General features: G+C 44.0%; 1 protein-coding gene across 1 annotated transcript in view; it reads right to left on the minus strand.

The window, feature by feature from the left end:
- The window catches only part of SPAG17 (sperm associated antigen 17), a gene marked incomplete at both ends in the record, with an annotated part of 222114 nt that overhangs the window by 15560 nt on the left and 186761 nt on the right, over positions 1-19793 (minus strand). The window contains 3 exons of the mRNA XM_080691512.1: positions 8038-8160; positions 9898-10000; positions 18882-18981. Of these exons, the coding sequence (XP_080547638.1) occupies positions 8038-8160; positions 9898-10000; positions 18882-18981 (326 nt within the window). The remainder of the gene's footprint in view (positions 1-8037; positions 8161-9897; positions 10001-18881; positions 18982-19793) is intronic.

A 19793-nucleotide genomic window follows, 5' to 3' on the forward strand; every position in this document is an offset into this window, starting at 1 on the left:
TGAGTCACTTGAAGAACCTGTAGGGCTCCTCATTGCCATGCTAAGGCAGATTATGTTACTTATTTAAAATTACACACTTTCTTCTGAGCATGGTTTCCCCATAGGTGTTATATATTTCTGTACCCCCTATTGACTTTGAACATGGCCACAGGACTTGCTTTGACCAACAGATATGTATGTTGGGCATACACATCAACTGTTAGTGTCAGTTCTGAGCAGAGGCTGTGCTATGGTTTGGATTCACATGTGGTAGATGAAGCAGCCATGTTACAGGTAGGACTTGGTGGCTTGGGAAGAATCTTTGTAGAGTGGCCTTGGGGACTATATCTATCCCTTGCCCCCTCCTCGATTTCTTTCTGCTCCCTGCCAGAATGTCCCAGGGAAGTGCAACTGTAGCAAAAGCCATCCTCTAAATGGACTATCACCCCTGAGTCCCTCCAGAATCATGAGCAAATAAATCTTCCTTCCTCTAAAGCTGTGCATGTCAGGTGTAAGGGTCACAGCAGTGAGTGGCAGTATGCATTTCTCCTCGCCTCTCTGAGCTTTTACCCTCTGCAGTGAGAACGGTTCTTCCAGATGGTGATCACTTTGTCAGCGAGGTACCCTTGGAACACACCTGAACTTCACCAGCAGCTGGTGATGTGCTGGTATATGTTTTACAACTGCCTCTCCAGGGAACATCTGCCCTGGCTTGTATGACTTCCTAACTTTGTAGCATTTGCTGATTGCTCACCATGGTTGACTCAAGCTCTCAACTTCATGTCCCGTCGAGAGGGTGTTGGGAAGAGATGACACAGTCAGTTCTCAGGAGCCAAGGAGTCACCTCCAGCATGTCCTGCCTACTTGCTGGAGCAGAGCTGCCTCTGTGGCTCACAGGCCCCCCAGATGGTTGTATTAGGCTGCCTCAGAATTTGGGATGCTTGCATGCAGTATCATCATAGCAAGCACTGATAAACACACATTTTATTTTGCAAATCCAAACCTTCTCTAGTTGATTTTGGTATATTATCCAAACATTTTTTGTACTGTTACCAAATAAAACCTCTGATCTAGGTATACTACCTGCCTGTAATTTTTTCCCTCAATCTTCTGGATACACTCGTTTACTTGTAATATAATACATATTGGGCATCCTTAATCCAAAAATCTAAAATTTGAAATGCTGCAAAATCTGAACCTTTTTGAGTGCTGGCATGAGGCTCTTTTTAAAAATTTTCTATTCTTTATATTTGTAGTATAGTATAATCAAATCAGAGAATGAAGAGTCACAAAACTCATTTTCTAGCCCCGAATCAGTGTCAAATTTGCCATGTAGTTTTAGGTGTCACTTGACTTGTATAGGTTTCAGTTTCCTCAAGTAAAATGAGGGTTGCCATATGTTTAACCTCTTAAATATTAAAACACATAAAATTCTATTTATTCTTCAAGGCCACTTCGATGAAGCTTTTCCCACTGCTTGCATTAATTTATTCTTTCTCTGAACTTTATGATTAATATCACAAATTAATTTTCATTTATAGTAGAATCATATTTTTGTCCCTTTCCTTAATTTCTTCAGTGCTTGAGGGTATAGTGTCTTTTTGTTTTCAGTTATTTCTTTTTACTCATTCAAAGCTCCCCATTCTTTGACAGTTTGGACCATCAGGCTGGATTAGCTCCTCCCCTGAGTAGTTGTCACCTCTGCCCTCTCCATCATTCTCTATTCATTGGAGACTTTAACACCTGGTTTGGTCTTCTACCTCATCTTTCCTAGTGACATCACCAGGTGATCCAGTCAACATTCCATCATCTCTACTTCTCCATCCCTCTAGTTCTTCATCTTTCTCACCTCAAAAATTTCATGAGTTGTGTTTTTGACCTTGCTAACACCAATTACTTTGCTATGTTCCAAATCTTGGTTCCAGGCACCTCTTTCTAGATAGACCACCCTGTACTTCCAGCTTACTACTCTATCAGATCTAGTAGGTGATTATTTGACCTCACTGAGCCCTCTAATCAACACACTATCACCTTCCACAATTAGGCACTCCTTTCTTGTTTTGCTTTCCTGTTTATCCAGAAAAATGCTCGTACTTTATTAATATCTCCACTCCTCTGCAGTCATACAGGAACTCTCACCTTCCCAGTACCAGATCTATCAAGCCACCTGAAAATGCATCCAGAGTCTCCCTTCTCTTGTCACTATGGGTAAGGTGACCCAATTCCTATTTAAAGTCAACTATGCCCCTCATGTTCTCTCACCTTCTTTCAGACTTTGCTCTCCTACCTTTGGGTACCCCACTCTCCTACATCATTAAGTTCTCTTTTGCTATGGAGTTATCATTTGGAAATAAACATGTCCAAGTATGCCTAATCTTTAAAAAAATCATTTCCCCTTGATTATATATTTCTTTTCCATCTGTAGTCCTATTTCTTGAGTGCTGCTGTCATTCGTCCTAGGCCATTCTTCCCATCACCCACTTTGATTGGGTTTCCATCTCCTCTATGTCCTGAAACAGTTCTTGTCAAGGTCACCAATGATCGCCATCTTGTGCAATCCCATGGACGTTCTTTATCCTATGTGATCTTTCAGGTACACATAATCACTTGTAGCAATTTTTGATTTCCATACTTGCTATTTTTCTCTTTTTTAAAAAAAAATTTTATTGGTGCACTGTATTCATACATCATAGTGGGATACAAAAAACTTTTGTAGACATACATGCACACATCGCCCAGTCAGCCCCCATCTGATCCCCACCCCATTCCCTCCCCATCCCTCCTTCCCATGCTTGGTTTAGTGGTTGACATCTAGTATTATAGCAATTTATCCAAAATTAAAAATGATAATCTCACATAACAGTTTTATTTGTCTGATACCAAGCTTTTGATAACTTAAAGATAATATTTTAATATTTTTTTGCTTTCTTTCTTACCAGAGAATATTTTTTTCTTTTTTTTAGGTGAAACTATCATATATTTATATATTTATTTTTTAGAAAAAATCTATCCTAATATGTAATATGGACTCTAGATACCCAAAACGATCTCTAAAAAGAACAAAGCTAGAAGATATATATTTTCTAATTTCAAACCATATAAAGCTACAATAATTGAAACAGTGTAGTATTGTTCTAAAGGCAGATATATAAAACATTGGAGTTAAAAGCCTAGAGATACATTCTTCCATATATTGTCAAGTTATTTTTGACAAGGTTTCCACGAACATTTGGTGGAGGAAATAATAATCTTTTAACTAAATATTGTTGAAAAATAATAATTACATGAAAAAGAATAAAATTGGACCCTTACCTAATCCCATATACAAATATTAACTCAAAATAGATAAAAGACCTAAATATAAATCTTAAGACTATAAACTTTTAGAAGAAAATCTGGGTCATAAAACCTCACAACATTGAAATTGGCAGTGATTTCTTGGATATGATTTCAATGGCACAGGCAACAGAAGGGTATACAAACTCCCTAAAACATAAAATATTGTATATCCAAAGACAATGCAAACAGAGTTAAAAGTTACTGATAGAATGGGATAAAATATTTCCAAATGCTATATGTGAAGGTATATTAATATTCCAACTAGAAATCCTAAAAATTAACAATAAAAGCAAACAATACAATTTAGAGATAGGTATAAGACTAACATAAATAATGAATCTCCACAGATAACTAATCTTAGTTGTCTGTTGGATGGAAAATCTTGTTTCTCTGGTTCTGGTGTGTGTTACCTATTTCTTCTTTGTAGTTAATCTCTTTGAGTATTTTCTCTAGCGCTGGTTTTGAAGACATAAATTCCTTCAGTTTCTGTTTGTCATGGAAACTTCTTATTTCTCCATCTAATTTGATAGAAAGTTTTGCTGGGTAGGAAATTTTTGGCTGGAAGTTGTTTTCTTTCAGAGTTTGGAATATGTCACTCCAAGCCCTTCTGGCTCTCATGACTCGGTTTGGGAAGTCTGGAGTGATTCTAATTGGTTTGCCTCTGAATATCACTTGGCCCTTTGTTTTTGTTGCCTTTAAGATTCTCTGCTTGGCTTCCACATTGGTCATTTTGACAATTATGTAGCATGGGGATCCTCTTCTCTGATCCTGTCTAAAGGGAGTTCTATAAGTTTCCTGGACCTGTGTATCGACCTCTTGGTCTATGTTTGGAAAATTTTCTGCTATTACTTCCTTGAAGATATTGTTGATCCCTTTGGTTTCACTTTCTTTTCCCTCCTCTATTCCAATTATTTTTAGGTTAGCTCTCTTAAAATGGGCCCATATTTCTTCAATATCAGATTCCTGCTGTCGGATATTTTTTCCTAGATTAGAAACTATGCGTTCATTTTTGGAATGATCATCTTCTAAGAGCAAGATTCTGTTCTCCATGTGGTCTAATCAGTTGTTTGTGCTTTGAATTGAGGCCTTTACTTCATTAATTGCATCCTTTATCTCTTTTTGGCTCTCTCTGAGTTCTTTTCGAAGCACCTCTATTATTTCTACAGTTATTTTCCTTATTTGATCTTCTAGAAATCTCTGATTTTCTGTTTTATCGGGTTCTGATGTTGTGGGGTTGTGGGCATTCATTGCTCCAGTGTTATTCCTCTTTCCCATGATTTCGGAAGTTTGTGCCTTCTCTGGGTTCTTCCCTTGGGTCACTATGACTTTGCTTAAGGTGCTCTGGATCTCGAGTCTGTGGTATCTCAGTCACTACTACTCCTTTACTGGGTTGTATCGCAAAGTCTCAGACCCAGGGAGTCAATAGAGGCTGCTTTAGACTATGGGGGGGTGCCAGGTTGCACGTTCTCCTATGGTGTGATATCTCTGCCACCGCCACTCCCCCACTGGGTCAAGTCCCTGGGAGTCAGTACTGGGATTTCTCCTCTGGGGCCTGCAATTTGACTCACTGTTGTTGAATACGCAGATGGAGCTGTAGTGGACTCGGTGAATTCGCTGCTGCTGCCGCTGCCGCCGGTGGCAATATGGCACCGCTGCCACGCCCTCGGCCGTGAGGCTGGTGTATTTCTTCTCTGTTTTTGAACTCCGCTCTGAGTCCCTGCAGCGTGTGCTGAGCCCAGCCACTGGGAGCTTTAGATGCTCCCTGCGCCGAAAAATCTGCCGAATCCCGCCAGGCTCTTCTGCAGCGGCTCACCTCGGCTTGCTGTCCACCGCTCCTCTCTGGAGCCTGGTGGGCTGTTGAGTGCGTTTATCTGTAGCCATAGCTGTCCGGTGTGTTCGCCGCTGCCGCCGGCAGTAAGGCGCTGCTGCCACGTTCTCGGCCATGAGGCTGGCGTATCTCCTCTGTGGCTCTGAGCTCTGTTATGAGACCCCCTCCTCTCTGGGGCTGGTGATTTTTTTGTTTCTCTGGTGATGGTGTTTTCTGGCTATGAAAGGCGCTGATTTTGTGGTAATAGAGATAGGTTGTTAGCAGGGCTCTTAAGCCCCGCTTTTCTCGGTCACCATCTTCCCGGAAGTCCTCCGTATTGCTATTTTTCTCTTGCATCACTGGTTTCTTAACTGCCTTTATTGGCTCCTCCTCTGTCTAATGCTTTCATAATAGAGTTTTTCTAAGTGTTATGGTTCTCAAAAAGTAAAACAGGATCCTCTACCAGTAGCATCAACACTAACTGGGAACTCACCACAATTATAAATTCTTGGCTTCTCTTATGGCTTGGAAGTGAAGTGTACCCCAAAGGCACATGTGTTGAAGGCCTGATTCCAGTGTAGCAATGCTCAGAGGTAGCTTTGGGGAAGTAATTGGATCATGAGGGCTCTGACCTCATCAGTGACTTAATCCATTGATAGCTGAATACAAGGCAGCAGAAACTAGGCGGTGGGACCTGGTTGAAGGAAGTAGGTCACTGGGGGTATGCCCTGGAAGGGTACTTTTTGTCTCTAAGCTCTTTCTTCTCTCTCTTTTTCTTCACTGGCTGCCACAAGCTGGGCAGTTTTCCTCCATTGTATCCTTCAGCCATGATATTCTGTCTCACCTCAGGCTAAAGCAATTGAGCCAGCCAACCATGTTTTCAGAACTCTGAATTTGTTATCTTATAAATGCCTGTTTCCTCCTTTTAAGTTGCTTCTGTCAGGTATTTTGGTCACATTTGATGAAAAGCTGACTAACATCCTCACAACTGATTACATAAGCTGACTTAGGAATCAGCCTTGATGCTATTTTTTTTCTCACACCCACATCAATACCAGAAATCCTGTTGGCTCCACCCACACAATATTTCCAATTAACTTGCTTCTTGCTATCTCCATCTTGACGACCTTAGTCCAGGTCTTTGGCAACTCTCACCTGTACCACTTCTGCGGCTTTCTTCTGCTTCCACTTTCCCTTCTTTCCTTTCCTTGCCCTGGGCTTCCTACTTGGAACTGAACCCAGGGCTTTGCCCGTGCTATGCAAGAGCATTACCTACCTACATCCTCAGTTCTCCTTTTTGTTTTGATACTACACATTGAACCTAGAGGCATTCTATCTCTGAGCTACACCCCCAACCCTATTTTGTTTTTATTTGGAAACAAAGTCTTGAAAAGTTGCTGAAGGTCTTGCTTTAATCGCTAAGGCTGGCCTCAAATCTGTGATCTCCAATCTCACGTTCTTAAGAAGTGGGATTAAAGGCATGCACCACCATGCCCAGCTTCCCTCCTTCTTATTCTTGTCTCTGCTCAAATATCCCTCCCAGAGAGGCCTTCTAATCCACTAGTAGAATGATGCTCCTCTTCCCAAGTCACCCAGGTTATGTCATAACATTTATTATAATATGACTTTATCTAACTTGTTTGCTTATTTATTGTCTAGGTTTTCTCGTAGTGTGTACAACTTCATCAGAAGTCAGCCTCTTAACTGTTTTTTATTTTTATACCTAGGCACAGGCACAGGAGACATTTGAGTATTATTCACAGAATGAGTAAAACTCATGGAAGTTTAAAGTCAGGAAGGCAAAAGTTTTGTGTAGATCTCTCTTAATTCACTTATAAATGTAGCAAGATCCTGCTCTGTAAGAGATAACTGAGACACATCAGCAGATACTGGCATTCAGATAGAAGCATGCCCAGGGGGATCATGTTAGCAAACTAATCAATGCAAATTGCTTTCCCTCCCTCTTTTGAGCAACCATATTTAGTTAAATTAACTTCAGTGAAATCAGTATAACATGACTTCATTTGGTTTGACAATTTCTGCTATTCCAGTAAGGTTATATACTGTTTAGCCAGCTGCAGTGGTGCACACCTATAATCCAATTACTTGGAAGGCTGAGTCAGGAGGATCACCAGCCAGTGCATGGCTAGTTCATAACAAAATCATAACAAGATTTTGTTTTAAATAAAACAAAACAAAGGAGCTGGGGTAATAGCTTAGAGGAATAATGCCCCTGGGTTCAATTCCTAGTACCATGGGGAAAATATTATATGCTGTGTAAGAGAGAGTCCACATCTATTTCTTGTTTAGCACCAGAAAAAACAAAAGAATACAGAAATATGGGGAAAACTAAGACCAGTCACCATATTACTTGGCTGCTCAATAAAAGCTATCAGGTACCTGACTTCAACAAACTACATAAAGGCTCAGAACCACCAGAGATAAAATGAAATAATATGATAAAATAAAATAACAAATCTAATGGTATTTGTAACTTCTTCCCTTCAATTTGAGACTCAGTTACTCTCAAACTATTTTTTGAGATTTTTTTTTTTTATTGGTGGTACTGGGGTTCCTGGAAGCCCTTCTACCTCCGGGCTACACTCCCAGACCTATTTTTAATTTTTATTTGGAAACAGGGTCTCCTAAGCCAGCGACACGCGGCTGGCTTCGAACCTGCGCGATCCTCCTGTCTCTGCCTCCCAAGCGTAGGGATTACAAGCGTGCACCACCACACCCGGCTTATTTTTTGAGATATTTTACAAGTCTCCATCGCCCCAGGGTCTGTGATCCTCTGGACTTTTTCCTGGATCCGCTAACTACCTCAAGCTTCTAGTGCCATCTCCCATACTCCAGAAAGATATAATGTTTGGTTTTGAGAAACAATAAGATGAAGCAAATGACTGACATACCTTCAGCAGATTTTGTTATATTTTCACTTTGGTTCTGGCTAGTGGATTTCATGGTATCCTCTGGCTTTGAAAGACTAGGCATATTTGTGGATTCCTTTTCTGAAACTGGAGGTGGCTTGGAATCTAAAAACAAATATTATAAAATAGTATGTCAATGGCATGATGACTACTAATGCTTTTAAGAACAAACATTGAACAACATATTTTACAACATACAAGGTGATTTTCCCCATCTTCTTGAACAAGGCTAATGAAGAAGCTGTCAGGAGGCAGATTAGCATCATATGATAAAAAGCTTCCATTCACTAACAGGATGGTATCTGCAAAGTTCAATATGATTAAATAAAATTGCTTCCTTGTTATATTATAAAAAGGCTGAGTAAGTTGTCTTGACTTTCCCTGGTAATAGCAACTGAGATATGTTTCTGTTAAAAATATATTTTCATCTTAAATACATTCACTGATTTAGTTCTTTATTAAAAATATGTCTCTCTGAAATAGGTGTAATATGAAGCAAATTTGAAAGAAATGTATGTAAGATTGGGGAGACAAAACATTTTACTGTGTGTGTTCATGCATGCATACGTGTGTGTGTGTGTGTGTGTGTGTGTGTGTGTGTGTGTGTGTGTCCACTGCCTAGAGTTTTATGCTAAGGGTACTCCAAAGTCTCTCCTGTTTTCAAGGGGAATAGGCTGTGATTGATCACCAGTGTCTGCCCAGGATGCAGCAGGTCTGACTGGCAACACAAGGGCCTTTGATATGCAATCCTGATTTCTCCTCATATTTGCAAGTCATTGCTCTAGACTTAATCTTGGGTTTACAAACCCTGTTTGCAATTAGATGTTTTCTTTGGCTGTCTGCATTAAAGACAGCTGAACTTGCAGTATTGTATTATATACCAGAGACTTCCTCTATTTGGATATCTTGTTACTTATAGTTTATTAAGTAGACACACTAAATTTAATTTAATCTCTAAAGTTTTTACTGTATATCTCTGAAGAAGATAGACATTCTCCTGCATATCCATGACGCTGTCATCAGATAAGAAACTAACAATCATTTCATAAGGTTCCCTAATATATATTCCCCTAATAAAACTTGTATACTGTCTGTAAAATGCAGCTGTTTTTCTCAGTCTAGTATCCAATCAAATTTTACATGTTATATTTAGTTTTATGCCTTTTAAAGCTAGAAAAATGTGTATTCCTCTCTCTTCTCCCTTCCTCTTTTCCTTCCTTCCTTCCTTCCTTCCTTCCTTCCTTCCTTCCTTTCTTCTTTGAGGTACCAGGGATGAAACCTAGGGACCTTGTACCTCTGAGCTACGCCCCCAGCCCTATATTTTAGTTTATTTATTTATTTATTTATTTATTTATTTATTTATTTATTTTAATTTTATTTTATTTTGCGGGTCTGGGGATGGAACCCAGGGGCATTCGACCTCCGAGCTACAGCCCCTGCCCTATTTTTTATTCATTATTTTGAAACTGGGTCTCAATGAGTTGCAGAGGGCCTCACTAAGTAGCTGAGGCTGTCTGCGAACTGCGATCCTCCGGTCTCAGCCTCCCGAATGCTGGGATTACAAGTGTGCGCCACCACGCCCGGCTAGTCTTTTTATTTTTGAAACGGGGTGTCACTGAGTTGCAAAGGGCCTTGCTAAGTACCTGAGGCTTTCTGCGAATCGAGATCCTCAGGTCTCTGCCTCCCAGATGCTGGGATGATGAGCATGTGCCACCACGCCTGGCTTATGATGTGTTTTTATTTTAGTAACATTTACCTTTGTGAAGAGAATAGGCCCTGGTGCTGCTAGGAATTATTCAGTCAAGTGCAGTCAAGAAGACTAAGGACCATGCTAACAATCACCTGGGTGCAGATCAGATGACTCATCGACCGTTGTTCTGCTTGAGTCTTCATCTCTTTTTGCAAAATTAGGCAGCTCTTTAGAAAGCTTGTTCAGATAATCATACTTTAAGGGAAAAACAAAGGACTTAATTTAGACTCACACACAGTTACTAAAAGGCAACTGCCAAGAATATGTTCAATTGATGAGGGATGATGAAGCCATATTTCTGAAGATTATGAAAACAAAATTTTACAAACCTAAAGTTCTTTAAGAGACTGTTTAAATCTATAGTACACTTTGAAGGTGGTTTTAAGAGAAAATTTTATATATAGCACTGAGTGCCCACATAGGAAAAACAGAAAGTCACCAAATAACCTAATGACACACCTTAAAGATTTAGAAAAAGAGGAGCAGCCTAAATCTAAAGCCAGTAGAAGGCAAGAGATAATAAAAACTAGAATAGAAATCAATGACATAGAGAACAAAAAATACAAAGGATCAACAAAACGAAAAGCTGGTTCTTTGACAATATTGATAAGATTGACAGACCCTTAGGCAACCTATCCAAGAATAAAGAGAATTAATCCAGGTTATTAAAATAAAAAATGAAAATGAAGACATTACAACAGACAGCAGGAAAATCCATAGGCTCACTAGAAACTATTTTGACAATTTATGTTGCAATAAACTGGAAAACATGGAAGAAACTGACATATTTCTAGACACATTAACCCTACCTAAATTGAACCAAGAAGATATAGAAAACTAAACCAACCAATATCAAGCAAAGAGATAGAAACAGCAATAAAAAGTCTTTCACCATAGCAAAACCCAGGTCTATATGGATTCCCAGCTGAATTCTATAAAACCTTTACAGAAGAACTAAATCCAATGCTTCACAAGTTATTTCATGAAATTGAAAGAGATAGAACTCTCCTAAACTCCTTCTGTGAGGCCAGTATCACTTTTTTTTGGTGGTGGTACTGGGGTTCCTGGAAGCCCTTCTACCTCTGGGCTACACTCCCAGACCTATTTTTACATTTTTTATTTGGAAACAGGTTCTCCTAAGCCAGCGTGTGTGGCTGGCTTCGAACCTGCGTGATCCTCCTGTCTCTGCCTCCCAAGCACGGGGATTACAAGCGTATACCACCACGCCCGGCTCCAGTATCACCTTAATAACCAAAACCAAATAAAGATTTCTCATGTAAGGAAAATTACAGATCAATTTAATTGATGAATATAGATATAAAAATTCTTTTTTTATTAATTTATTTTTTAAATTGGTGCATTGTAGTCATATATCAATCACATTGGAGTACAAGACTTGAGAGGATATACAAGCACAAATCATCCAATTAGCCCTCCTCCAGCCCCCATCCCATCCATCCCATTCCCTCCCCCTCCCTCCATCCCACGCTTCTTTGGTGATTTACTTTGATACATTTGTTTATGTACCTCCTGCGTTTTAAAGAGGCTCCATCCTCCAGTATTGCATACCCTCTGATTGGTCACATTAGTTGCTTCACTATAGGGTCCTTTCTATAGCTCAACCTCTTCCTGTTGCCCTTTTCCTCGTAGTTATTGCTGATTAAGAGAAGCGTCTGATTTATATTTTCTGCGATATTTCTCTGTGCATGCTGCGTTGCAAGTACCGATCCCACTCTTCATGGTCCCAGTAGTGGCCTGGCTACTCAATGGACTGATCCAGACCTCGCTGGCTCAAGCAGCGGCCTTGCCTCATGGGAGGCCCCAGTTCTGGTCTCGCTGGCCCCTGAACCGGTCTAACCACTAAGCTGGCTTTGGTCCCGGCCTTGGAGGCCGCAGGAGTGAACTGGCCTCACGCCTGGCTCCAATGCTGGCCATTGGCCCCTGCACCGGCCTAACCCCTTGGCAGGATTCCAATCCCGGCCTTGGAGACCCCAGCACCGGCATAGCCTCATGGCAGGCTCCAATGCCGGCCTTGTTGGCCCCAGCACCAGCCTAACCCCTCGGCAGGTTCCGTTCCCGGTCTAGGAGGTCCCAGCACTGGCCATGTCTCACGGCAGGCTCCGATGCTGGCCTTGCCTCACGGCAGGCTCCGATGCCGGCCTCGCTGGCCCCAGCACTGGTCTAGCCCTTCGGCAGGTTGTTATCCTGGCCTCGGAGGCCCCAAACCAGCCTTGCCTCACAGCAGGCTCCGATGCCGGCCTCACTAGCCCCAGCACCGGCCTAACCCCTCAGCAGGCTCCGATCCTGGCCTCGGAGACCCCAGCACCGGCCATGCCTCACGGCAGGCTCCGATGCCGGCCTCGCTGGCCCCAGCATCGGCCTCACCCCTCGGCAGGCTCCAACCCCGGCCTCAGAGGCCCCAGTACCGGCCTTGCCTCATGGCAGGCTCCGGTGCCGGCCTCGCTGGCCCCAGCACCGGCCTAACCCCTCAGCAGGCTCCGATCCTGGCCTTGAGACCCCAGCACTGGCCATGCCTCACGGCAGGCTCCGATGCCAGCCTCGCTGGCCCCAGCACTGGCCTAACCCCTCGGCAGGCTCTTATCCCGGCCTCGGAGGTCCCAGTACCGGCCTTGCGTCATGGCAGGCTCCAGTGCCGGCCTTGCTGGCCCCAGCACCAGCCTAACCCCTCAGCAGGCTCCGATCCTGGCCTCGGAGACCCCAGCACCAGCCATGCCTCACGGCAGGCTCCGATGCCGGCCTCGCTGGCCCCAGCATCGGCCTCACCCCTCGGCAGGCTCCAATCCCGGCCTCGGAGGCCCCAGTACCGGCCTTGCCTCATGGCAGGCTCCGGTGCCGGCCTCGCTGGCCCCAGTACCGGCCTAATCCCTCGGCAGGCTCTTATCCTGGCCTTGGAGGCCCCAGTACCGGCCTTGCCTCAAGGCAGGCTCCAATCCCGGCCTCGGAGGCCTCAGCACCGGCCTTGCCTCACGGCAGGCTCCAATGCCGGCCTCGCTGGCCCCAGCATCGGCCTCACCCCTTGGCAGGCTCCAATCCCGGCCTTGGAGGCCCCAGTACTGGCCTTGCGTCATGGTAGGCTCCGGTGCCGGCCTCGCTGGCCCCAGCACCGGCATAACCCCTCAGCAGGCTCCGATCCTGGCCTCGGAGGCCCCAGCACCGGCCATGCCACACGGCAGGCTCCGATGCCGGCCTCGCTGGCCCCAGCACCGGTCTAGCCCTTTGGCAGGTTGTTATCCTGGCCTCGGAGGCCCCAAACCGGCCTTGCCTCACGGCAGGCTCCGATGCTGGCCTCGCTGGCCCCAGCACTGGCCTAACCCCTCGGCAGGCTCTTATCCTGGCCTCTGAGGCCCCAGTATAGGCCTTGCCTTATGGCAGGCTCCGATGCCGGCCTCACTGGCCCAGCACCAGCCTAACCCCTCGGCCGGCTCCGATACTGGCCTCGGAGGTCCCAGCACCGGCCATGCCTCATGGCAGGCTGCCATGCCGGCCTCACGGGCTCCAGCACCGGCCTAACCCCTCAGCAGGCTTTTATCCTGGCCTCGCTGGCCCCAGTACCGGCCTAACCCCTCGGCAGGCTCTTATCCTGGCCTCGGAGGCCCCAGTACCGGCCTTGCCTCAAGGCAGGCTTTGATGCCAGCCTCACTGGCCCCAGCACCGGCCTAACCCCTCAGCAGGCTCCGATCCCGGCCTTGGAGGCCCCAGCACTGGTCATGCCTCACAGCAGGCTGCGATGCCGGCCTCACTGGCCCCAGCACCGGCCTAACCCCTCGGCAGGCTCTTATCCTAACCGCGGAGGCCCCAGTATCGGCCCTGCCTCACGGCAGGCTCCGATGCCGGCCTTGCTGGCCCCAGCACCGGCCTAACCCCTCAGCAGGCTCTTATCCTGGCCTTGGAGGCCCCAGTACCGGCCTTGCCTCAAGGCAGGCTCTGATGCCAGCCTCGCTGGCCCCAACACCGACTTAACCCCTCAGCAGGCTCCGATCCCGGCCTTGGAGGCCCCAGCACTGGTCATGCCTCACGGCAGGCTCCGATGCCGGCCTCGCTGGCCCCAGCACCGGCCTAACCCCTCGGCAGGCTTTTATCCTGGCCTCGGAGGCCCCAGTACCGGCCTTGCCTCAAGGCGGGCTCCAATCCCGGCCTCGGAGGCCCCAGCACCGGCCTTGCCTCACGGCAGGCTCTGACGCAGGCCTCACTGGCCGCAGCACCGGCCTAACCCCTCGGCAGGCTCTTATCCTGGCCTCGGAGGCCCCAGTACCGGCCTTGCCTCAAGGCAGGATCCGATCCTGGCCTCGGAGGCCCCAGCACCAGCCTTGCCTCACGACAGGCTCCAATGCCGGCCTCGCTGGCCCCAGCACCGGCCTAACCCTTCGGCAGGCTCTTATCCTGGCCTCGGAGGCCCCAGTACCGGCCTTGCCTCAAGGCAGGCTCCGATCCCGGCCTAGGAGGCCCCAGTGCCGACCTTGCCTCACGGCAGGCTCCGATGCCGGCCTCGCTGGCCCCAGCACCGGCCTAACCCCTCAGCAGGCTCTTATCCCGGCCTTGGAGGCCCCAGCACCGGCATTGCCTCATGGCAGGCTCCGATGCCGGCCTCGCTGGCCCCAGCACTGGCCTAACCCCTCGGCAGGCTCTTATCCTGGCCTCGGAGGTCCCAGTACCGGCCTTGCCTCATGGCAGGCTCCGATGCCGGCCTCGCTGGCCCCAGCACCGGCCTAACCCCTCAGCAGGTTCTGGACCCGACCTCGGAGGCCCCAGCACAAGCCTTGCCTCATGGCAGGCTCCAATGCCAGCCTCGCTGGCCCCAGCATTGGTCAAACCCCTCGGCAGGTTCCAATCCCGGCCACGGAGGCCTCAGTAGTGGCCTTGCCTCACAGCAGCTCCGATGTTGGCCACTGGCCCCGGCACCCGCCTAATCCCTCAGCAGGTTCTGATCACTGTCTCTGTGGTTATTATTTCTAGGGTTCCAGGTGTAATGTATCAGATCTCTGCCAACCCTGAGTATTGGCCACTGGCATTGCCACTGCCTCCACCGTTTCAAATCCTTCCTAGGCTCTTTTACCACTCTGAATGTTGTCCAGTGTTCCTAAGCATGCGTGATGGTAGCATTCGACATTTGGTGTAATTTCTCCAAAAAAATAAAGTTGGTAGGATCCGGTTTCTGCTTCTCCAGAATACAAGTCTCCACCACCATCGTGGAGAACTCTTTCAACACCGCATTTCTCCTTGGTCTCCACTAAACTCTCTCCTTACAGGTGATGTCTGAGATTCTTAACAATATAGAGAAATAGCAGTCCTCTTTCACGGCGAATTTTTCTATAAGTTCCAGTGCATTTAGATAAGTTTTGTCTGCATCTCCAGTGTCCTGGCATCCATAAGGGCTTTCTTACCTCCTCTCCGATATTTTTCTTTATCTTTTTCTGTTCTGGGCCCGGTTTCTCCAGGGGTCTGGCGTGCTACTCGCAGTTCGGCCCGGGGCCCAGAGTCCCGCGACCTGGGCCCCGGCTGGTGTGCCCCGCACGCGACCCCTGCCCAGAACCCAGCGTCTTACTGGGCCCGGTTTCTCCAGGGGTCTGGCGTGCTACGCGCAGTTCGGCCTGGGGCCCAGGGTCCCGCGACCTGGGCCCTGGCTGGTGTGCGCCGCGCGCGACCCCTGCCCAGCTAGATATAAAAATTCTAAACAAAATAGTAGCCATGCACATTCAAAACCACATTAAGAAAATTATACACCACGACCAAGTTGGCTTCATCCCAGGCATGCAAGGTTGGTTCAGCATATGCAAATCAACACGTTATTCACCACATAAATAGAATAAAGGACAAAGATCACATGACCATCACAAGAGATGCTGAAAAGCATTTGACAAAATCTGACACCCATTTATGTTAAAAACACTGCAGAAAATCAGAATTGAAAGAACATATCTCAACATCATTAAGGCAATATACAATAGACCCAAAGCCAACATCATATTAAATATGGAAAAACTGTGGGAATTCTCTTTAAAATCAGGGACAAAACAAAGATGCCCACAATCACTATTCTTTTCAGTATAGTCCTTAATATTCTTGCCAAAGTAATAAAATAAGAAAGATTTCAAAGGAACTCAAATAGAGAAAGAAAAAATAAAATTATCTCTATTCACAGATGACATAATCCTATATTTAGAAGACACAAAAATTTCAACCAAAAGACTACTAGGGCTGACTAACAAATTTAGAAAGTAGCATGATACAAAATCAATCTAAAAACACCTTTAGCTTCTTTACATGCAAAATATAAATCTACTGAGAAAAAATCCAGAAAACAAGTCCATTTACCATAACCTCAAAACCAATAAAATATCTAGGAATAAACCTTACCAAGGAGTTTGCAAAAGAGCTCTACAATGAAAATTATAAAACAATAAAAGAAAGTAAAGAAGATCTTAGAAGATGTGAAGATGTCCCTTGCTCTTGGATAGGCAGAATAAATATTATCAAAATGGTTGTTCTACCAAAAGTGATCTACAGAGTCAATGTAGTCCCTATCAAAATACCAATGTCATTCTTCACAGACCAAAAAAAAATCAGCCACAAATTTCATAAGGATAAACAAAAGACCCAGGCTAGCCAAGGCAATTCTCAGCAATAAAAACCATGCAGGAAGCATCACAGTTTTTTATTTCAAATTATACTACAGAAATATAGTAACAAAAATAGTATAGTATTGGCACAGAAACAGATACATAGACCAATAGAACAGAATAGAAGATACAGAAACAAATTCACACACTTACAGCCAAATGATTTTTAACAAAGGCGTCAAACACATATGTTGGAGAAAAGACAGCCTTTCCAACAAATGATGTTGGGAAAACGGATCATCCCGTTGTAGAAAAATGGAACTAACACCTTACTTCTGACCCTGCATAGGAGTCAACTCAAAATGGATCAAAGATCTTAAAATTAGACCAGAGGCTTTACAACTACTAGAGGAAGGCAAAGGTGCAACACGCCAATATATAGGCACAGGTAGAAACTTCCTCAACATGACCCACATAACTCAGTAATCCCTATGATGGAGGGTATATCTAGCATATAAAAAGAACTTAAAAGACTTTACACTAAAAAAAAATCAAGAAATGAGCAATTGATCTAAATAGACACTTCACAAAAAAAGAGATACAGATGAGCAATAAATAAATGAAAAAATGTTCAACATCATTAGCAATCAGGGAAATGCAAATCAAAACTACCCTGAGATTCCATCTAACCTCAATCATAATGACAGTTATCAAGAAATCAAAAAACAATAAATGTTGGCCAGGATGTGGGGAAACAGAAACTCTTCTACACTGTTGGTGGGACTGCAAACTAGTTCAGCTGTTATAGAGACTCCTTAGAAAACTGGGAATGCATCCACCAGATTATCTGATTATATCACTCCTGGGTAGAGGAGGATACAAAGGGGCTGAAATCAGAGAACTACAGTAATATATGCATATCCAAGTTCATAGCAGCACAATTTGCAATAGTCAAATTATGGCACCAACCTAGGAGTTCAACAGATGAATGAATTAAATATTATGGAATATCCACACAAATAATTTTACTCAGCAATAAAATACAACAAAATTATGTAATTTTCAGGAAAATGGAAGGCCCTGGAGAACATTATGAAGTGAGATTAGCTAGTCACAGAAAGTAAGGGGTCAAGCCAGGCGTGGTGGCGCACGCTTGTAATCCCCGCGCTTGGGAGGCTGAGACAGGAAGATCACACGGGTTCAAAGCCAGCCTCAGCTACTTAGTGAGGCTCTCAGCAACTTAGTGAAACTCTGTTTCCAAATAAAATATAAAAAAAGTCTGGGAGTATAGCCCAGAGGTAGAAAGCCTCTGGGTTCCACCCCTAGTACCACCAAAAAAAAAAAAAAAAAAGAAAGTAAGGGGTCATATATTTCCCTAATATGCAGAAGCTAGGGAGTAATTAGGATACCAGAGGAACTACAGATAATGGAGAAGAAGCCTCAGTGGAGCCAAGTAGGTGGTCTGAGGAAAGAGTGAGGACCAATAAAATACCAATTGGCTTTGTGTACATATATACAAATATATATATATATGCAAATATATACATATATATTTATTTATATATATGGTATTTATATATTATATATAAATATTATATATAATGTTTATTTATATATTTATATATGGTATATATATTATATTTATATTTATATTATATTTATAATATATATACCAATGTCAATCTCAGTACTCTGTATGGGGAATGGGGGGATGAAGATTGGAGCAGGAAGGGAGAAACCAAGTACTATGTGTATATATGTCACTGTCAACATGATTTACATTATGATGTGAGACTACAACGTACCAATAAAGGCATTTTTTTAAAAAAGAGAGACTGATTAGCTGAATTTAGCTTTGGTTAATTGGTCATTATTTTTTATAATTTCTTCTTGGGACACCTATGGATACTTATAGCATCTGAAATTTTTGGACAATTCAGGGCATTTTCAACACATGAACATATTCACTCTGTTTCAGGGTTTTAGTGAACTCCCAGGAAGTAAGGGTGAGTTTGGATCTGGGGCTTCGGTGTGGGCTCCCATGGAAGAGGACAGCACTCTGCCCCTGGGGACTTCTAGGAACTCACCAAATCTCTGTGCTATCTTGGCAGGTGATGGGTGGGGAAACTTTAATGGAACAAAAATTCCAAAATGGATTTATCAAATAATGATCATTGATAGAAATTCACCTCCCCTCAAAGAGTTTAAAATACATGTTAGAGGATAATTAATGGTTATAATTCAAGATGGTGGTGGGGCAAGGAGGGGGAGAGAACAGTAATACATTGGTAGAGAGCGGTCACATTGGAGGAAGACCTGAAAATTAATTTTTCCTATCCTGTTCTTGTGTAAATGTGGATTTGAAGAGCATATATTAGTCAGATCCATACATTAAAGAATTGTACAACATTAGAAAAGACAGATTGCATATTAACATATGCAATCTATCAACTTTTATAAAGGGCCTAATTCAGTTGCTAATAATTACATTCACTTACCTGAGACTGATACAACTGGCTCATCTCAGATTTGAAGTAGGGTGGTATTACTCTGTTCCTAATTTCCTTTAGATAAATTTTTGTTTGCTCAATTTCCTCCCTGGATGATGTTTCCATAATGATGCAAGAAAAGACATAGAACATTCAAAACTGTTATTTGTGTGTACATTAACTCTAAATGCTATGGAAAATCAGTGCAATCATTGACAGGAAAACGGACCAAAACTATCTCACCGGATGCCTTTTTGGTCCACTGGTTTGGGTTCACTTTGTACTTCTTTTGCAATCCATCATAATTCCTACTTTGAAAATCAGACCCTCATCCAAGATAGGTAACACTGATGCCAGATGCTAATTTGATTTTACAGCTGGTCTCAAATGACTAAACACCTGACAATTGTTGTAGCCCTACGACCTTTGAACTTTTGGAGGTCCTTCAACTCTCTGAAACTTGAATGACAGCTGAAGTCTATTAGTTTGTATTAGTTCAGTAGTGGTGGCAACAACAACAACAAAAACAACAACAACAACAACAGCAACAACAACAACATAAAAATAAAAGAAACCTATGGGATAGCTTATGAATAATGCAGTCAGCAGTTACAAAATAAAATTAAAGCATTTATGATAATCCTGCTGGTTTTCTTTTTCAGTACCATATTCCATCTCCTGAGGAGGTGATACAGAGTGAAGGCCAATATACATTGAAGTCTCGGGGTAAGACTTATTACCCTATTTTACAGGCAATGCAATCAAGGCACAGAGAGGCAAAGTTACCTGTTCAAAACCATATAACTAATAGAGGGGAGACTGAATTTAAACCCATGTTTCTTGCCCCTAAGCCTGTGATCTCAGCAGTTGCACACACTGGCCAGCCATCAGTCACCCAACGTGAGAGCTGAAAGAAACTTT

The sequence above is a fragment of the Muscardinus avellanarius genome, assembly GCF_963383645.1.
Source record: "Muscardinus avellanarius genome assembly, chromosome: 3".
NCBI lineage: Eukaryota > Metazoa > Chordata > Mammalia > Rodentia > Gliridae > Muscardinus > Muscardinus avellanarius.